The sequence below is a fragment of the Aphis gossypii genome, chromosome X (assembly GCF_020184175.1).
Source record: "Aphis gossypii isolate Hap1 chromosome X, ASM2018417v2, whole genome shotgun sequence".
NCBI lineage: Eukaryota > Metazoa > Arthropoda > Insecta > Hemiptera > Aphididae > Aphis > Aphis gossypii.
The window spans coordinates 31,022,868-31,039,794 of NC_065533.1; the positions used below are offsets into that span (position 1 = coordinate 31,022,868).

Here is a 16,927-nt window from a genome sequence, read left to right on the forward strand (position 1 = left end):
ATTCTGTTATTTTTGTTGGTATATGTTATAACTTGTAACTTGCAGTGTTATACAGTTTAGCCTACAGTGTAGCTTACTCATATTGGTTATAACTTACAAGTTTATAATATAACATAGACATAGACAACATATCAAGATCAAGCGACTGAACATATTAAGTCCTATAAGGTATAAATCAAACAGAAATATTGTGCAGATGGGAACAGAGGAACTTGCAAGTAGATTGCAATTAGATGATTCGATGGTTTAAACGTTATAGGTAACCAAAAATGTTCAAGTACTTTTTTAAAACCGATTGTACGCGGCGAAAATATCGTAAAATAAAATATTTAAATTTGTTCCCCGAATCCCGATCTGCCGTTTATCCATCCCCAATACTTTCATTGCTGCGGTGGCGGTGACGGCGGCAGTGACAACAATGACGTACGACGAGTGACAAAAACTTGCCACCCACAGACGATTGACAACTGTGACAGTGCGAGGGTGTGTACCTGCGATGCTGGAAAAATGGAAACCATGCCAACCATTTCGTGACTTGAAATCGATTGCTGTTGACCTGTCATTACATAGGCGTGCGCGCGAGGGCAGTAGAGGCAGCATAATGCTGCCTCTAGACTTTCTCTAGAGCTACTACAACTGACAAATATTGAATAATATTTTATTCACAACTTTAGTTATGTCTAGAATCTAGAATTATTTATTGCTCTGTTCATTTAGTTTTATCGATTTTTTAAAACCTAAAAAATAATCTTGTTAGTTGTTACATCATATTATAATATATTAGGTAGATACATTAATAAATTATCGGTTTTATCTATGCGGTAATATTTTTTTTTAACCATAGGTACTATAAACTATTTAAAATAAAAAACAACAACGGTACCTATTTATGAAAAAATCACTCTCATTTACTTCTCATTTATTTCATTAACAATATAGGTATTGAAAGTCTGAACAGTAATGATGTTGATATTTTTTTTAACCGCATAAACATAATGTACGAATTTCAATAGTCCCATCACAAAACAAAACAAAAAACTCTACATGGTTTTTGGAAAAAGTTAAATATTTAAATTTAATTCCCAACTTTTATATTTATGTAATACGTAAGAATTATTAATAATTTTGTAATAAAATAAGTCTATAGTTAATCTAAAGTTTTTTAAGTTTTATTACTCTAAGATCTAAAGTAAGTATGGAAAGTAAAGTAATAAATTAAGTTTATAATTAGTATCTAACTCAAAAATACAAATTATAAATGTTATAAACTAATTTTGTAATTTGAAAAATTTATACGAATTAATAATCGAGAATTTTTCCGTCTTATTCAATAAAGCGGAAAATTCCTTTAAGTGGAATTTTTGGTCGGTCCTATGCTATTCCGTATTAAACAGTTTTCACTGTAATAATAAGTCAGAGTTAAATAAAGGTCTACAAGAAATCACAAAAAAAATAAAATATATATTTTCATTTTACGGTATTTTAATTTTTAAATTTTTAGTAGTATTGAAAAAAGCATCAATAAACTTATTGTGAGCAAGTTAAAAATGCTTTTATCTGAGTCCTTTTTTTATGCGATGAACGCTAACTGACAAAATATAAAAACTATAAATATTTTATAGAGATCGACATTGCAAGAGAAATCATATTAACTATGTGGTACTCTGGTAACTACCTACAAATAATTTACAAGTATGGTACATTGGTTATTGGTACTGTTAAAGGTTCGTCGGTCTTTCACGACGTCGTTGTCAACTCTACGCGAGCTGTGATCCATTACGTCGAAGACCAAAAACGGTTTTATATTCCAATAATTAAATTCGACACAAATCGAAAAAACAATATTATTCTACATAATATGTCTCCAATTGAGAGTCCATCTCTAAAACTAAAAATGATTAAATTAATATATAAATATAATTGTATAAATTTAAATAAATCTACTGCAGTTTACGAAAATTAAAAAATACAAAACAAAAATATCACGGAATATAATAAAACTGTTAATATTAAAATACAAAATTAAATAATAGTAATGAAAAATATCACTTTATTCTGGTAAGATAGCTCACGGAAATTAAAAAAATTAAAATATCATTAGAAAAACTTTCGCATTTATTGAAGCACTTGAATGGCTTATTTGTAGAGCTTCAACAAAAAGCAAAATATTTGGATGATTAATTCGCACTAGCGTTGCAAATTTATTATTCCACTCTTCCGAAATATTGTTTGTTCTACCTACACCAGCTTTAGTCAACTCAAACACGTACCATGTGGAAGGTGGAAATAATGGAGGTGTTCTGGTAAATATGTACTTTAATTCTACATTTTTTTTATTCCTATAACGACCATTAACATACGTTGTATTAAAGCACGTAAGAATTTGATCAGCATCTTGGTTATACAATTTTTCATATAAAATGTCCATACCTAAAACAAAACCACAATCTACATCTACCTATTTATGAATAAAAACAGTTATTACTCATAAGTCATAATATACATACCTTTTTTGACATAATTGACTGGTAAAAATGCAAGACCAGTTATCATTGCGATATCTCGTTGGATTTGTTTGTCTTCTTTGACACAGGTGAAAATAACAACAGTGAATTTTTACTTTCGGTAGTACTTTTTCAATCGCAAGAACAACAGCTTTCTCAATATCATATATTAAGATGATTGTATACTTCTGGTAAAACCAAAATACCTATTTTTAAATCTATTATGATTCCCGGGGGAAAGGCATGGGGGAGGGGGAACGTCTATGTACCATACATCATTAATATAATTATATGATATCTAATTTTCGATGACAATTTAATATAGTGATAAACTGATAACTAGGGCTCAGAAGTTATAGAAGCTAAAAAATGCTAAGATGTGGCCTCAATGGCTCAATCTAAGTTCTACAACGAGTTAAAATTGGCTCTGGAGGAAGAGCCAGATTCTTCAATAACATTATTTTATTTTTTTGATACATAAGCGCTAGCTATTTTATAATATTAGGTACCTACTGAATACATAATAAGTTTATATGAGATTTTTAAAAATTGATAAACCTTATTTTTTTTATCATAATTTAATTTAAATATATGAAAAATCAATTTAATTTTGTTAATATTACATCTCAATATTAAATTTATATACTTCAGTCTTACTGATGAAGCATGTAGGTACATTATGTACAAATAAATAAATATAATTAGTCAAAATATTTTTGGAGTACAAATAATTTTTACTAAACTGAGCATATTAAGCATTATTCTTACAATTTATCAACATCAATTCAAGTAATTTTACTATCATTAATTGTAATTTATTGTAATATATTCCCAAACGAATTTTCTTTTTTAAATAGCCTTTGAATTAAAATAAATAATATGAACTGTTAACATATATGTTTGTAAAATTATTTATTGTTCAGATCTAGGTATAAATAATAAATAGGTATACATTTAAAATATCAAAAATGGTATAACAATTTTACATAGAGATAAAAAATATGGCTATAACAAAAATTAAATTATATAAAATAATAATTAATAATAATCTTGATATTACAAATAAATATATATAAACACCTATCACAATAAAGAATTAATATAAATTAATCAGCCAAATACACACAATGTAAATATTATTAGATAATTAAAAAGTTTGAAATACATTTGCATATTATATTAAAGTGGATTAATAATAAATGAAGAGGAAACCAAATACTAATATATGATATTCATGACATGAGGCATAAATTAGGAACAAGACATCGTAATAAACAATAGTTTTAAAAAGGTGATAAATTTAAAATACTTAAAGGTAAATATTAACGAGAACATCCAACAGCAATGAAGGAATAAAATTGGTGGCAGCAACTAAATAGTATTTTCACTCACACCACTATTTAATTAAAAATCTTAAGTTGAGAACAAAAATGATTAAAAAAAAAAAAATTGCTACATTAAGACTAATTATTTTGAAGTATAATTGAACCAAAAAGAAACATCTAAGAAGGAACCAAAAACTATAAGATTTTTATAGATAGATAAATAAAATTTAATTTATTGAGAATAGGAGGCTGAATTATAATCCTGTACAGAAGTCAGAAGACATCATAAAATGATATTAAGTCCTAGAGGATAGCTTATGTAATGATGGAAAATTATGACTGCCAAAGATTCATTACTCTTACATGCAAAAATAGAAAAAAATAGGGAAAGAAATGGAAAGTTGGAGGCATTTGATAGTAGTGGTAATGGTTCTAATATTTCACATAAAAAAGCAGAACCTAAAAGACAAATAAATGTATTACTACAAATAATAATTTAATAATGATAATATTAATAAATGAAAGTCTTATAAATTGATTTCATTCTAATAAATTAATTTTAAATGTAACAGTGTGTACTTGACTATAATTTAGAGAAATATCTTGACAATAAATTAAATAAATTATACTAATTAACAAATATTTAAAATTATGTTAGTAATACTATTACTATAATATTTATAATACTATATTATATTATAATACCCTGTGTAATTTTGTTCAATACAAATGTAAATTAATCACAATATACCATCATATAATAAATTACTATGAAATAATAATCATAATATAACTTATTCAAGTTTTAATTATCTTATGATCATTGTTATTTACAAATAGATAACGCTACTTATGACATAATCATAAGAAGAATATTTTTTAGTTTAAGAATAATTTTTAATAGATCTAATTAAAATAAATAAATAAAAGTTAAGTATACATTTTAAGTAGTTATTTGTTCGTAACTTAAAAATAATTTAAATTAATATTTCCAACATTTGTTTGTATAATAATAAAAAATAAAAAATACTGTTCACGTTATTAATTATTTCAATTAAAAAACAAATACTGAATAAAACTTGTTAAAAAACCAAAATATATTTTAAGAGAAAAATTTGTCCAGCCAAAATCCTACAGTATTCTCCAGTGATTTAGTCAAAAAATTACTTTTCTATACAAATACTGCAGTCCCCTTATTTTATTTACATGATATGAATATATTTTATATCAATATCAGTAAACAAGATCAAAATCAATGAATTCCAGTAGAGATCTATAAATTAATAGTAAGTTATTGTATCAAAGTTAATGTAAAAAGTATACATTTTTTTTAGTTCTTTCAATGTGGTAATAATTGGTTATAAATATAAGAAATAAAATGTTGACATTTGGACGAAATGAAAATTATATTGCACATTTGATGATGTTTATAATGAGAAATAGAAAAAAAAGAATATTTACAAACAACTTATTTAAAACTATAGATGGAAACCATGCTTAAAAAAAGTTGGTGAAAACCACGAATACTTGACAATACTAACTATTGGTACTAAAAAAAAAAAAAAATTAATACATAATACCATCTATATCTTGTGTTGTGTAAAAGTATATTAGATTTATGAAATAATAATTATTAAATAAATTACTATTCTTTAAATGTTTTAATCATATAAGTTGTAGTTATATTATCAAATAAGAGAGCATAATATTTTAAGTTTTCATTTGTAGAAAGACTGAATAAACAATAATATAAATTGGCAGTTAAAAGTCCATGTTGACTTTTATATAGTTACTATTCAGAGGATATCACATCCGCTTATGTTGTATCTATCTTACATATTATATACAACATAGCAAATTTGCGTTCAGTAGAACCCATCATGTTAATAGCTTTAATATTAGATTGAATTTACTTATTATCAAAGTTAAAGGTTATAAATTTATAATATCAATTATGTAGTATTGAATTTTTGTTTAAATATTTTAACTTATAAGCTAGATATTTTCAATTTGAAATAACTTAAATACTTGCGTATACATGAGCCTAGATACAGGTGTGGCGTCCTCCTTTAATTATACACTTTTACTTTAATTTAGTTTTTTTTAATAAATATGTATTATTTAACAATGAAAATTGAAATAACTAATGAACATAATAGTGGATGTAACCTAAAGTATATCTTAAAATAATAAAAAATTTAAATTTAATCAAAAATGCTAATAAATAAATGTTGTCATACTAAATCCACCAGTTAAGTATTTTACTAGTATAATCACCAAATTATTACACTTATGGTTTATGAATAATGAAGTCCCAAGTATCTTTCCAACGTAGTTTAAAAACTTCTTTAGATGTTAAAGGAGTAGTTCCATAACTGAAGACAATAAACTTTTTAAATACATACATAACACTTAAAATCCATATGCAAAGACTTAAATGAAAAATAAATCTTGGGATTAATTTTGTTCTGTAAATAGACATAATAATATTAATTATAGTGTATTAATTAATTAATTTAAATTTACATACTTAACAATATTTGCTAGGTGTTGTAGAAATGCAGCGCATAATAATATCTTAAACACAAGAGCAGGCAAATAATGATGTAAAAATAATGTACGATCAATAAAAAAATATGGAATATAATGTAAGCCATATCCAACTAATAAAACTTCTCCAATTGTTTTGAATTGTTCCCATTCATCTATTAATCAATATAATAGTTAATATGAATACTATTTACAAAATGTTAAATTACATACCTAAAGATAAATCATAAATTTGTCTTCTTTGGCGTAGTAAATAAAACGCAAAGAATGATAAATATAACAATAGACATAATGTAGATGAATACCATACAATAATGTTTCCCAATAGGTGAATTTGTCCCTGTTTTAAACGAATAATTATAATAATAATAAATATAATGATGAATAATATGCAACAAATTAAATTTACTAACATTATCATGTTCACTTAACCAATAGGCAACTCCTCGAACCATTAATGGCCAATCAAGTGGTTCACTACTATACATGTGTGAATGAACATTTTGTGTGTTTGGTGAAGAAAATATAATTTTGTATTGTAATTCCCAAAATCGTTCCCAAAGACCTAATTTTGTTCCTTTTGATGGTATCATTTCAGCAGCGACAAGTTCACGTTCTCTTTCTTTTTCATTTTCGCCTAAAAAAAGATTATTGTTACAGAGAAATATTACAAGCCTAAAATTATTTGCAAAATAATTCAATTACTCTTAGTATAGCGATGTTCTTCAACATTCCATACTGTATCATCTTGAAATATTATCTTATCTGTAACTACTTCGTGCTGATTAAATCCCCAATCTGGTAACTGTCTACCACTGAACTTCAATGCTTGTGTTGAATTTAAATGAGTTAGTATTACCTAAAGAGCATACAATTAAAATAAATAACATTTTTTTTAAAAAAAAACTAAATTAAATATACCTGTGAATTAATAGCTTGCCAAACATCTCCAAATTGATCTCGATTGATTATTTCTACTTTCCACAGATTTTGAGCAGGCATAGAAACATTATAATCAATGTAGCATGATACTTCCTAAAACAATTAATACAATTATAAAACATGAATACTTTTGTTGAATATATTATTTTTAGTTTACATGCATACATATTTAGTTGTATAAAACGTTGATTAATTTTATACCTTACTAAAATTTAAGGGATCCGACCATAAAAATCACTATTTTAAATATTAAATGATATTTTTTATGCAACTTGGCAATAAGTAATTTAGTTTAAATAAAAATATACTTGATTCTGTGGTGATACAGGTGCTGCAACATCATGAGAATTTAAAGCACGACTTGTCATTCCATGTACTAATTGAATAATATCACCATGTTTTATACCATCAGGGTCCTTTGTATTTTCTACTGCTAATGTGTTTCTTTCTGGTCTTTTAACTATCCACCAATTATTTACATCCTGTATAAAATAGTTAAAAAAAAGTTTAAACTATAATACATGATTGATTTTTAACTATACAAAAAGTAATAAAACAATTTGTACAAAAATGTATATTATAAATACAATTAACCTTAAATGTATAACATGTAACTTGTTGTTGATGAGAACTTCCCCGTTTATCAGCATATTTGATAGGATAAACATGAGTATGTGAGTGAAGCCAACATGTTCTTCCATGTGTATGACGTAATGTTATTTGTGATCCATGTGAAACATGCAAAGGTTGACCTTTGGTAATAGATGCTAGTCCCCCCTAAAAAAAGATGATTTATTTAAAAAATAATAGACTAATTATAAAAAATATCAAAAACCTACTTCTAGGCTAGCTTGAAAAGCACTTGTCATAACACTATCATGTGGTCCGGCTTTATTCAAAATTATAAGATGAATAAAAAATACAGAAAAATAAATGGCAATAGATATTAAAAATGTAATAATACATCTTAATATTACACATAAGAAAATAGTAAAATCTGATAGACGCTTATCTCCTAAATGGTTAACCCAGAAATCTCTACAGATTATCCATAGGCTCAAAAGCCATGAAAGAAGTCCAACATACTTGACACTATAAAAAAATAATATATTTTAAATTACTATGTATAATTTATAACTATGTAATTGTTTTATGTGTGGTAATATAATTACTATAAAATTTACCATGTGGCCATAGTTAGACATACAGAAGCAATTATTAAGTAAGTCAATGCCCAAGGAGATTTCATATTCAGTCTTTTATACTTTAACACAAATAACAATCCACATAATGTAAAAAATATTAGTATAGATTCCATCAAGATGAATCGAGATTGTGTTAATAATGTGTTTTCTAAAAAAGGAAATTTTATTAGTTATTAATAATATAAAAAAATTAAAATAATTGAAAATATTACCACAAAGAAGAAGAAATGCAGCAAGAGCAGCACACCAATGTCGACAACCTAGTTCCAACATTAATTGATATGCAACAGGAATAATCAAACTACCGCATAATGCTGGTACAAAACGTAGACCAAATAATGGGACATCATCACTAAACTCACTTCCAATTCTTTCAAATTTAAATTGACCTAATCAACATATTTATAAATAATATTAATTAAAACTTAAAATAAATAATAATAAAAATACCCAACAAATAATATGTATTTTATTGAATTATGAATTATATTAACATTCGGTAAAATGTTTAATTTTTTATACTATATTATTTATAGAGTAAAATAATAAGTGCAACATTATATAAAATTAATTATAGAAAAGAACATACCATTGTAATTATATAAATATGCAACAGCTGCTATTAATTGCTTCCCAAGAGGTGGATGAGTGTCAAAGAAAAATGTTCGCTTCATATACAAACTTACATACTTTCCGTGGTGAAGTTCATCAAATCTGTAATTTTGAAAAATATAAATATGCATAAATTAATTTTTATATGACATAGGTAAATAATAATGTAACTCTTACACAACATTGCGGGGTTGATCAAGTTTAAAAAATCTTGATGACAAAGCTGACAAAAAGAGTATTACTGCTAATATATTTATTTCAATACTAATTTTAAAATTGTTGAATATATCAGGTTTTTGATCGTCAATTAGTTTTTGTTCGTTGTTTAATTTTTGTTCGTTGATTACTTTTTGTTCATTGGTTTTATGGTTTTTAACATCACATTCAAGTTGGTTCACATTCAAGTCCTAGAAAAGTAGGTTTCATACAATTCTTTTAAATACATAAATTAAATAATTTGATAGTTATATTTGATAATAATTAGAATGTAAATTTTCGGTGAAGATTACAAAATAAGTATTATACAGTGAAACCTGCCGACAAAGAAAATCCACCAGACCATCAAAAGTGTCTATTGGACATGTAAAAGATATAGAAAGGTTTCAAGAATAAAATACATTGCACTTAAAATCAAAAACTGTGTCTTAATGATTGGCGATACAGAACATGTAATCTATCAAAATGGTTATTCCAAATAGACCAGCGATGCTATTGCGTGGTACAAGTTTGCAATATGTTTACATGAGTAATAAGTATGGTTAGTTAATATGTACATATCGTACATATTATGTATTTGATTTTGAACTAGATAAAAATACATCGAAATGCCTATGCTTTTTTTGGGCCCTTATTATTTTTTCCATTAAGAGAGGTGTCCATTTAGACAGGTTTCACAGTACAACAAACGCCTATAAAATTATAAATTAAAAAATAATTCTCTTGCATTGCTTTAACTTATAGTCTTAAAACTCTGGCTGTCACCCAATAGGTATGTGGTTTACCATAATAATATTAAAATTAATTAAAATATTATACTATGATTTTATAAAAATTTAAAAAGTTTTACATGCAATAGGTATAGGATATCAAAAAAATATTTTAGTATAACTAGTATAAGTATAATTATATTTTCATATTAGTGACATTGTTTCACACAAAGTAACAGGCCATAATCTTGCAAGTATTTAACAGTAGATTCTTCAGTTAAAATATTTTTATAAACTTCTTTAACGAGTATTTTAAATTTTTTTCAGTTCAAATTTAAAAAAATTGTTTTACCGCAAACAACAATAAACCGATTAACATGTTATTAGTTGTTACATCATAAAATATTTACCATTATGAAAATTAAGATGAAACATATATTAAATTAGTAGGTAATAAATAATAATAATGCGGAAATCCTAGCTAAAGGTAAAACACATAACATTGGTAAACCACTCATATTAATTATAGATAGGTAGTACACAAAACAGAGGTAGACCGTATATTGGGAGATAGCCAAAATTCTAATTGGAAAAGTTGTACAGTTATATCAACACTCATTATATACACATTTCTATAATTTCATGAAAAACACAATTCTGTTTTAGATTTGTGTTCAATATGAGTACTTATAATGCATAGGTATCCGAACAAGTATTAAAATATAATTATTTTAAACAAACCTGGTTTTCAGTACTATCAGCTTTGTTCTTTTTCCTTGTCTGTTTTTTATTTTTGGACTTGACTGATCGGTCATCGGTTTGCTTTTCCATCGTTATTGATTGTAACTGTTTTAGCGTGAGATATATATTTAATTCGTGTACATACTTTGTTATGATATGGTGTTTCTACTTAAATGTAGGTATTTCAAATTGAATATTAACGGTTACAAGTCCCTGTTTGGGGATATAATTCTCTTAAAGCTATGTCCGTGCATTGCGTTAGCTTTGCTGACATGTCAATCGGACAACAAGTATAATGATACGAACTGTGTTACTGAAGATATAAGATAAGAATAAGAATAAGATAAGAAACAATGATAAGACGTGATTTCGCATCAACCTGACAAGTTTGGGGAGGAATGCAGCTTCTTGTATGGTCCACAGCAGTGGTTTATTATTATAAATATAAAAGTGTATAATACCTCAGTCCGAGGTGTACATCATAAATCTCCATTGAATTTTTCTGTTTATTAATTTAATAAAATAATTAATTCGAGCCAGTTGTGTAAGGAAAAAAGTTTCTTTTGGTGTACTGAGGAAGAGGGTGTATGTAAATCAAAGTATCAAACATATTTTATTCGTAAAACCGAGTTTATTGCTAGTTGCTACGTCTTTCTTTGTATCGTGTGGATTCCATCGTATTCTGAATGGTCCTTGTAATCATGATTTCGACGAACAGCCAGAAAATTTCTGACCGTGCCAAATTCAACTTTAGAAAACGGCAAACAAAATATTAATTAAATTTAAATTAATATTGCTGAATTAACTGTGTGAATAAGATATATATTAATATATTAGGTTTGTTAAGGTGCTGTTGACTTGTCTGATATTAAGTATAATACAATCAGGTAGAGTAAAGAGTAGGATTTATGTAAAATAAATTGCGATTTGAGTTTTCAAAGATTAGTCCGTTGAAAATTATACAAGTGTTATTGGAATATTGACATAGTGTCGTAGTTGTAGTATAATATGGAGTATTAATAATGTCATTGGTATTTGGTAAAATGCAAAGATTCCGGTGTGATAGCTGTGTACCTATTATTTATATTATTTTTTATTATTTTTATTATCATCCGTTACTCCCGGTAGATAAAATAGGACAAATGATAAAACGCCTGGTTAATGGTTTAGATAACACAACTAGTATTCGCAATCGTAATAATTCGTATTTCGTATCCGATTCTTAATTTTGAATGTTATAACCCTTCAACGAAATAACACGTCATATTCTCTTGGCCATTCTATGATGGAGAACGGTCTAGGCGATCACGAATTATGACATAAAGATATGAGTCAATAGTGTTATTTTCCAAGTTCTATGAGATGGAAAATAAACAAGTGATTTTTTTCCCTAAAACATTATTAGGGACGAGTGACAGTACGGTTGAACTAGTAGGATTCATCAAGCTTATAAAAAACGTCAGGTATTATTTTGTACTTCCAAATTACATAAAGAACACCAACGCAGGATCTAAAGTAAATACAATTGGCCACTTTACCAGAAACGATTGTCGGGTCTGTTTCAATCGTACAGTCACTAATACTCTGTGCATAACTGAAATCAATGGGAATTTAAATGCCAGTTTGTTGCCAGGACAACTTGACAATTTTGTGCTGATCATATATGATGCTTCAAGATTGTATGACTATGGTACATTTAAATATGAAGGTGATTCACAGAAATTCATTTGTTTCATTATGTTGTCGAAATGGCTATCTAATACTGAAAATGCCGAGAGACAGTGTCATCTGTCAGAAGTAGTTATGTTCCAGAAATTTACCAAGTATTTGTTGATTATACTTAATGTGCTTATAAGTAGTCTCGAAACAAAGATTTTACAATTTACAATATTACGATTGACATTATTTAAACACATATTGGGTGTAATCAAAAATTATATATGGCTCATAGACAATCTCAAACATAATAAACACATTTTATCCAAAGCAAAATCAATTAATTATTTGATGTCATGTATTTGTGATGCGGTTCTTGGAATAATAATTTTGTATATTCTTAATACTACATTTACTTCGTCAAACGAACTATTTTCCTACATTTCAAGTATTTCACATGTAAATAAATTTAACATATTCGGAAAAATTTATTTTAATTTATAATAGTTATTTTGATTTACAGCAAGTGATTAAAGTGCTACAGGGTACATTGCAATGGCTCATGGGCAGTCCAGCAGGGTTAAAACTCAATGATCCTCTTAACAGTTTACTTGGAACGTGTTTTCTTTATTTAGTCAATCTATGGTGGTCATTTTTAGGTAGGTAATGTATATCTATTTATAACATGCTTTGATATAAACTAATTAACATTAAATATAATAAAAAATAAAATATTTTTATTTATTAGGTATATCTATTAAAGTAAAATACTAACATGTTTTTTATCACTATATGATAAAACAATTTTTTATGTAAAATGGAAATTAAATATTTAGTATCTATATTTTATTGTTAGTAATGCAGATTAACTGGTGCTAATCATGATTTTAAAGAACTTATAATAATATAATAATATTATAATACTTATTATAATTATTATAAGTTCTTTATAATCGTGGTGCTAATATTTAAATGGAACACCCATAATCCTAGATTTGAATTGTAAACTTAAATTACAAAAAGAGTGGTCAAGTGAGTAACACTCTGCTGTATAGTAGGTCATTATAATTATTGATGTATTAAATTTGAATCAAATGATAGGCATCATTGTATACGAAAAACGATTCTGAACGGAGATGATTTGTCAGCCTAGGATATAATTTCTAGTGGTTGGTGAAAAAGGTGGTTAATATTTTAATGGCCTGAATACACCAAAATTTAAGTTGTTTTATAATTATTGTAAGCCAAACTTATGGAAAATCGTGTATTAAATTTTCAACTCTTAGCTACTTATATAAAAGTTTTTCATGAATTATACCTACAAAATAATTTGCAAATATTCATGATTTTGATGAATTTTTGTCAATATTTAAACTTCAAATGCTAATAAAAAAAAAAATTGTAGGTTCCTATGTATTCTTATAATTTTTGAATCACTAAAAGATTAATTTATAAGGAATTTTATATTAAATTTTCAAGTATTTTGACTCGGCCAAAAGTTTTATTGATATTTTAAAAAAAACAAATATTTCAAATGCCTATAAATAGCATTAAAATAAGCGAAATATTTTGAAAATTAAATTATGTGAAGAAAATTTCAATCTCAATAACTGGTGATATTTTCAAGTACCTATGGCTTATACTTTTTAAATAATAACAAATATTTAAAATTGTTTGAGGATAAATCGTTATCGTTTCGAAATTTTGTAAAAATTTAAAATTCAAACGTATTTAAAATTTTTCCAATAATGATGTTTCGAGTTTTTTTTGTAGATATTTGTAGGAAAACTTTGTGGTGAATTTTTTAAACTTAGATATTAACACAAAACATTTTATGATTTTTCAACTATAAAATTACTTGCAAATTTTCGATATTTTGACATATTTCATAACATTTTGATCTATAAATGCTTATAAAAAAAATTGTAACAAACGATTTTTGATATTTTTATTAACTACAGTAAGAACAACTCATAAGAAACCTTGTATTTAATTTTAAAGTTTTTTTGAACATCCAAAATTTTTTTATCGACACTTCAAAAAAAAAAAAATTCTCAGAAAAATCTAAAATTTAACTGTATATAGATAACACTAGTACAAACATTTGGTGAAAATTTCAAGTATTTACAATAATTATTTTTTGTATTACAACCATATAAAATAATCGATTTTTTTGAAAACTGTTGGAAATGTTTACTTTTAACCTCTAAAATGCACCAAAGATATTCACTTTGCCATCGGAAACCACCTCAGATGTTTAAAATTGAAGCATTATTTCGACTAGTCATGCTGTACACACATACACACACAAAAAAACACACACACACACACATTATAAAATCAATACATTCATCACTTTGTTCAAAATCTAAAATTCAAAAAAATAGTAATTAAGTACTTATCGGATTCTTTCATGTTTAAAAGAAGAATTAAATTTTATTTCATTAATGTATTGATTTTATGACTTAGAGGACCAAGTTCTTTATTTTGTAGTAGATCAAGTGCTATCTTTATTATATAATACAACATGCATAGATTTAAATACTTAGCTTTGCATAGTGTTAAATATACATATTTAGATAAGTTGATTTTTTTTTCATACAAACCAAATAATTAATATAAAAATATAGAGAATAAAATATTAGGACTCAAACTCTTTTCTATATTTACAGTATTATGTCGGCCATTCTTGGAGTTAACTTTTCAAGTTTATGTTTTTATTGGTATTTTTGGATTATCTTACCAGATAGCAATCATAGAAGATGTATTGGCAATAGTCAGTTTTCATGTTTATTGCATTTATGTGTACGCAGCATGGTAAGGTCAATTTTTTTTGTACTATTATAAAAAAAACTCTATTATTTAGTGCCGTACAAGTTAAAACTGTATAATTCTAAAAATTGTTTATAAACAAAAAGAAAAATCATTAATAATTTAAAATTTTATATTTGTAGATAGATAAAAAGGTATGTTTATTTTTATTTAATTTAAAAATGGTGATTTAATAGTCAAAAATTCACTTTTACTTTTTCCATTGCTAATTATACATAATATGTATATTAAATAAACTGAAAAAAAATTTTTCATTTAGTTTTAAAAATAAATGAAATAAATAAAATAATGAAATTAGATTGAGTTTTTATTTAAAATTTTTTTATAAAAGTAAATTTAAATGAGTTAATTTTGCATTAAGTTGAGCACTTCAACACATTTAAGTAATAATTATGTTATTTAAAAAATAAATAATTTGTAAAAATGGTCAAAAAGTAAAATCTTGTTTATGAAAAAGCTTATTTACTTTAAGTTTTGCATAAATTTAATAACAGTTATGATTATTTTTCCCATATTTAACTTTATAAATGCTAATTCTTATTATATTTGGTAAATGGTTGTGAATATATTTTTACATTAGTTAGTATTTCTATTTCAAATTATATATATTATCGGCTTTTTACATTAAATGAACATACTATTTTTATATTCTGTGTATAAAAATTTAAGTACAATAAAACTCATTAATTTAAATGTAAATGGTTAATAGGCTATATAATTTACAACGTAAGAGTCTTATGATATTGGCAAAACTTTTCGTGGGAAGAAGTTGTAATCCGCAACCAGGAAGGACTACACCATACACCACACAACAATTGTATGTTGGAACCATATCGTTTGCAATATTGTTGTTTTTATTACCGACAACTTTGATCTACTACATTGTATTCGTAGTTGTACGTAAAACACGACATGTTTATTAATATTATCACATTGAATCTTTTTATTTAATTTTTTTTATAGATGCGAACAATAATGGTAATGGCCAAAGGGATATTGATTCGGTTAAGGTATGTACTGCAAGTTCTTCCTGTATACACAACGTTGATATGGTTTGTTAAGCCGAGCAGTTCTGCAGGTTAGTGTTTTATTCACATGTAATATTATTACCTTATACCTATAATACCTATTGATCTTGGAAAAATAAAAAAAATAATTATGAATGTTATTAAAGAAACAAAAATTCCAACAGGTATAATAAAAATGAACATAGTCAACAACGAGAACTCAAGTACAGTGGTTTTAAACACTACAATCGTTGCAGATTCATGGTGGTCCACAGTAAAGCATTATCTTCCAGAGTTAGTTGAACAGCCGCCCCCAGTATCTTGGATGACATTAACAAAACGTGTTTGTACGGGTAAAATATTGTATCCAATTTAGTTAAGAAGATACAAGTACAAGCAACTAAAAACATTCAAATTAAACGGGTCTACCACTTAATTGAAACCGTTAGAAATCAATTACTTAGTTGTATATTTATTTATTTACTTACTAATGCTGTGCATATTATAGTTTATACTATAGTGAATTATTGATGGTGTTCATATGATCAAATTTTTTTTTTTTTTTTTAACTTACTATTTTAGCACCTATAAGAAAATTTCATTTGGTTTGAATAATAATAAAAAAAA

The 16,927-nt window shown here is 25.8% G+C and overlaps 2 protein-coding genes across 2 annotated transcripts; one reads left to right on the forward strand and one right to left on the reverse strand.

The window, feature by feature from the left end:
- Positions 1 to 3,402: 3,402 nt before the first annotated feature.
- On the reverse strand, positions 3,403 to 11,339 carry LOC114130555 (protein O-mannosyltransferase 1). Its single transcript, XM_027995546.2, has 14 exons — positions 10,806 to 11,339; positions 9,316 to 9,545; positions 9,116 to 9,240; positions 8,739 to 8,915; positions 8,506 to 8,674; positions 8,161 to 8,413; positions 7,916 to 8,098; positions 7,630 to 7,803; positions 7,301 to 7,414; positions 7,085 to 7,238; positions 6,793 to 7,016; positions 6,593 to 6,719; positions 6,360 to 6,534; positions 3,403 to 6,297 (listed from the first exon to the last, which is right to left on the reverse strand). Exons 1-14 carry the CDS (start codon positions 10,893 to 10,895, stop codon positions 6,120 to 6,122), a joined length of 2,373 nt encoding a protein of 790 aa, XP_027851347.1. The 5' UTR covers positions 10,896 to 11,339; the 3' UTR covers positions 3,403 to 6,119.
- A 573-nt stretch (positions 11,340 to 11,912) lies between these two features.
- On the forward strand, positions 11,913 to 16,834 carry LOC114130556 (phosphatidylinositol N-acetylglucosaminyltransferase subunit Q). Its single transcript, XM_027995547.2, has 6 exons — positions 11,913 to 12,920; positions 12,985 to 13,120; positions 15,134 to 15,278; positions 16,003 to 16,189; positions 16,257 to 16,371; positions 16,486 to 16,834. The coding sequence occupies exons 1-6, from the start codon at positions 12,168 to 12,170 to the stop codon at positions 16,674 to 16,676; spliced, it is 1,527 nt and encodes a 508-aa protein (XP_027851348.2). The 5' UTR covers positions 11,913 to 12,167; the 3' UTR covers positions 16,677 to 16,834.
- Positions 16,835 to 16,927: the final 93 nt, after the last annotated feature.

Coding starts and splice junctions, on each gene's coding strand:
- LOC114130555 (XM_027995546.2), bottom strand. CDS start 10,895: ATGGAAAAGCAAACCGATGACCGATCAGTCAAGTCCAAAAATAAAAAA. Junction 9,546..10,805: donor CTGATAGTACTGAAAACCAG/GTTTGTTTAAAA, acceptor CTACTTTTCTAG/GACTTGAATGTGAACCAACT. Junction 6,298..6,359: donor CACCTAGCAAATATTGTTAA/GTATGTAAATTT, acceptor GTCTATTTACAG/AACAAAATTAATCCCAAGAT.
- LOC114130556 (XM_027995547.2), top strand. CDS start 12,168: ATGGAAAATAAACAAGTGATTTTTTTCCCTAAAACATTATTAGGGACG. Junction 13,121..15,133: donor TCTATGGTGGTCATTTTTAG/GTAGGTAATGTA, acceptor CTATATTTACAG/TATTATGTCGGCCATTCTTG. Junction 16,190..16,256: donor ACTACATTGTATTCGTAGTT/GTACGTAAAACA, acceptor TTTTTTTTATAG/ATGCGAACAATAATGGTAAT.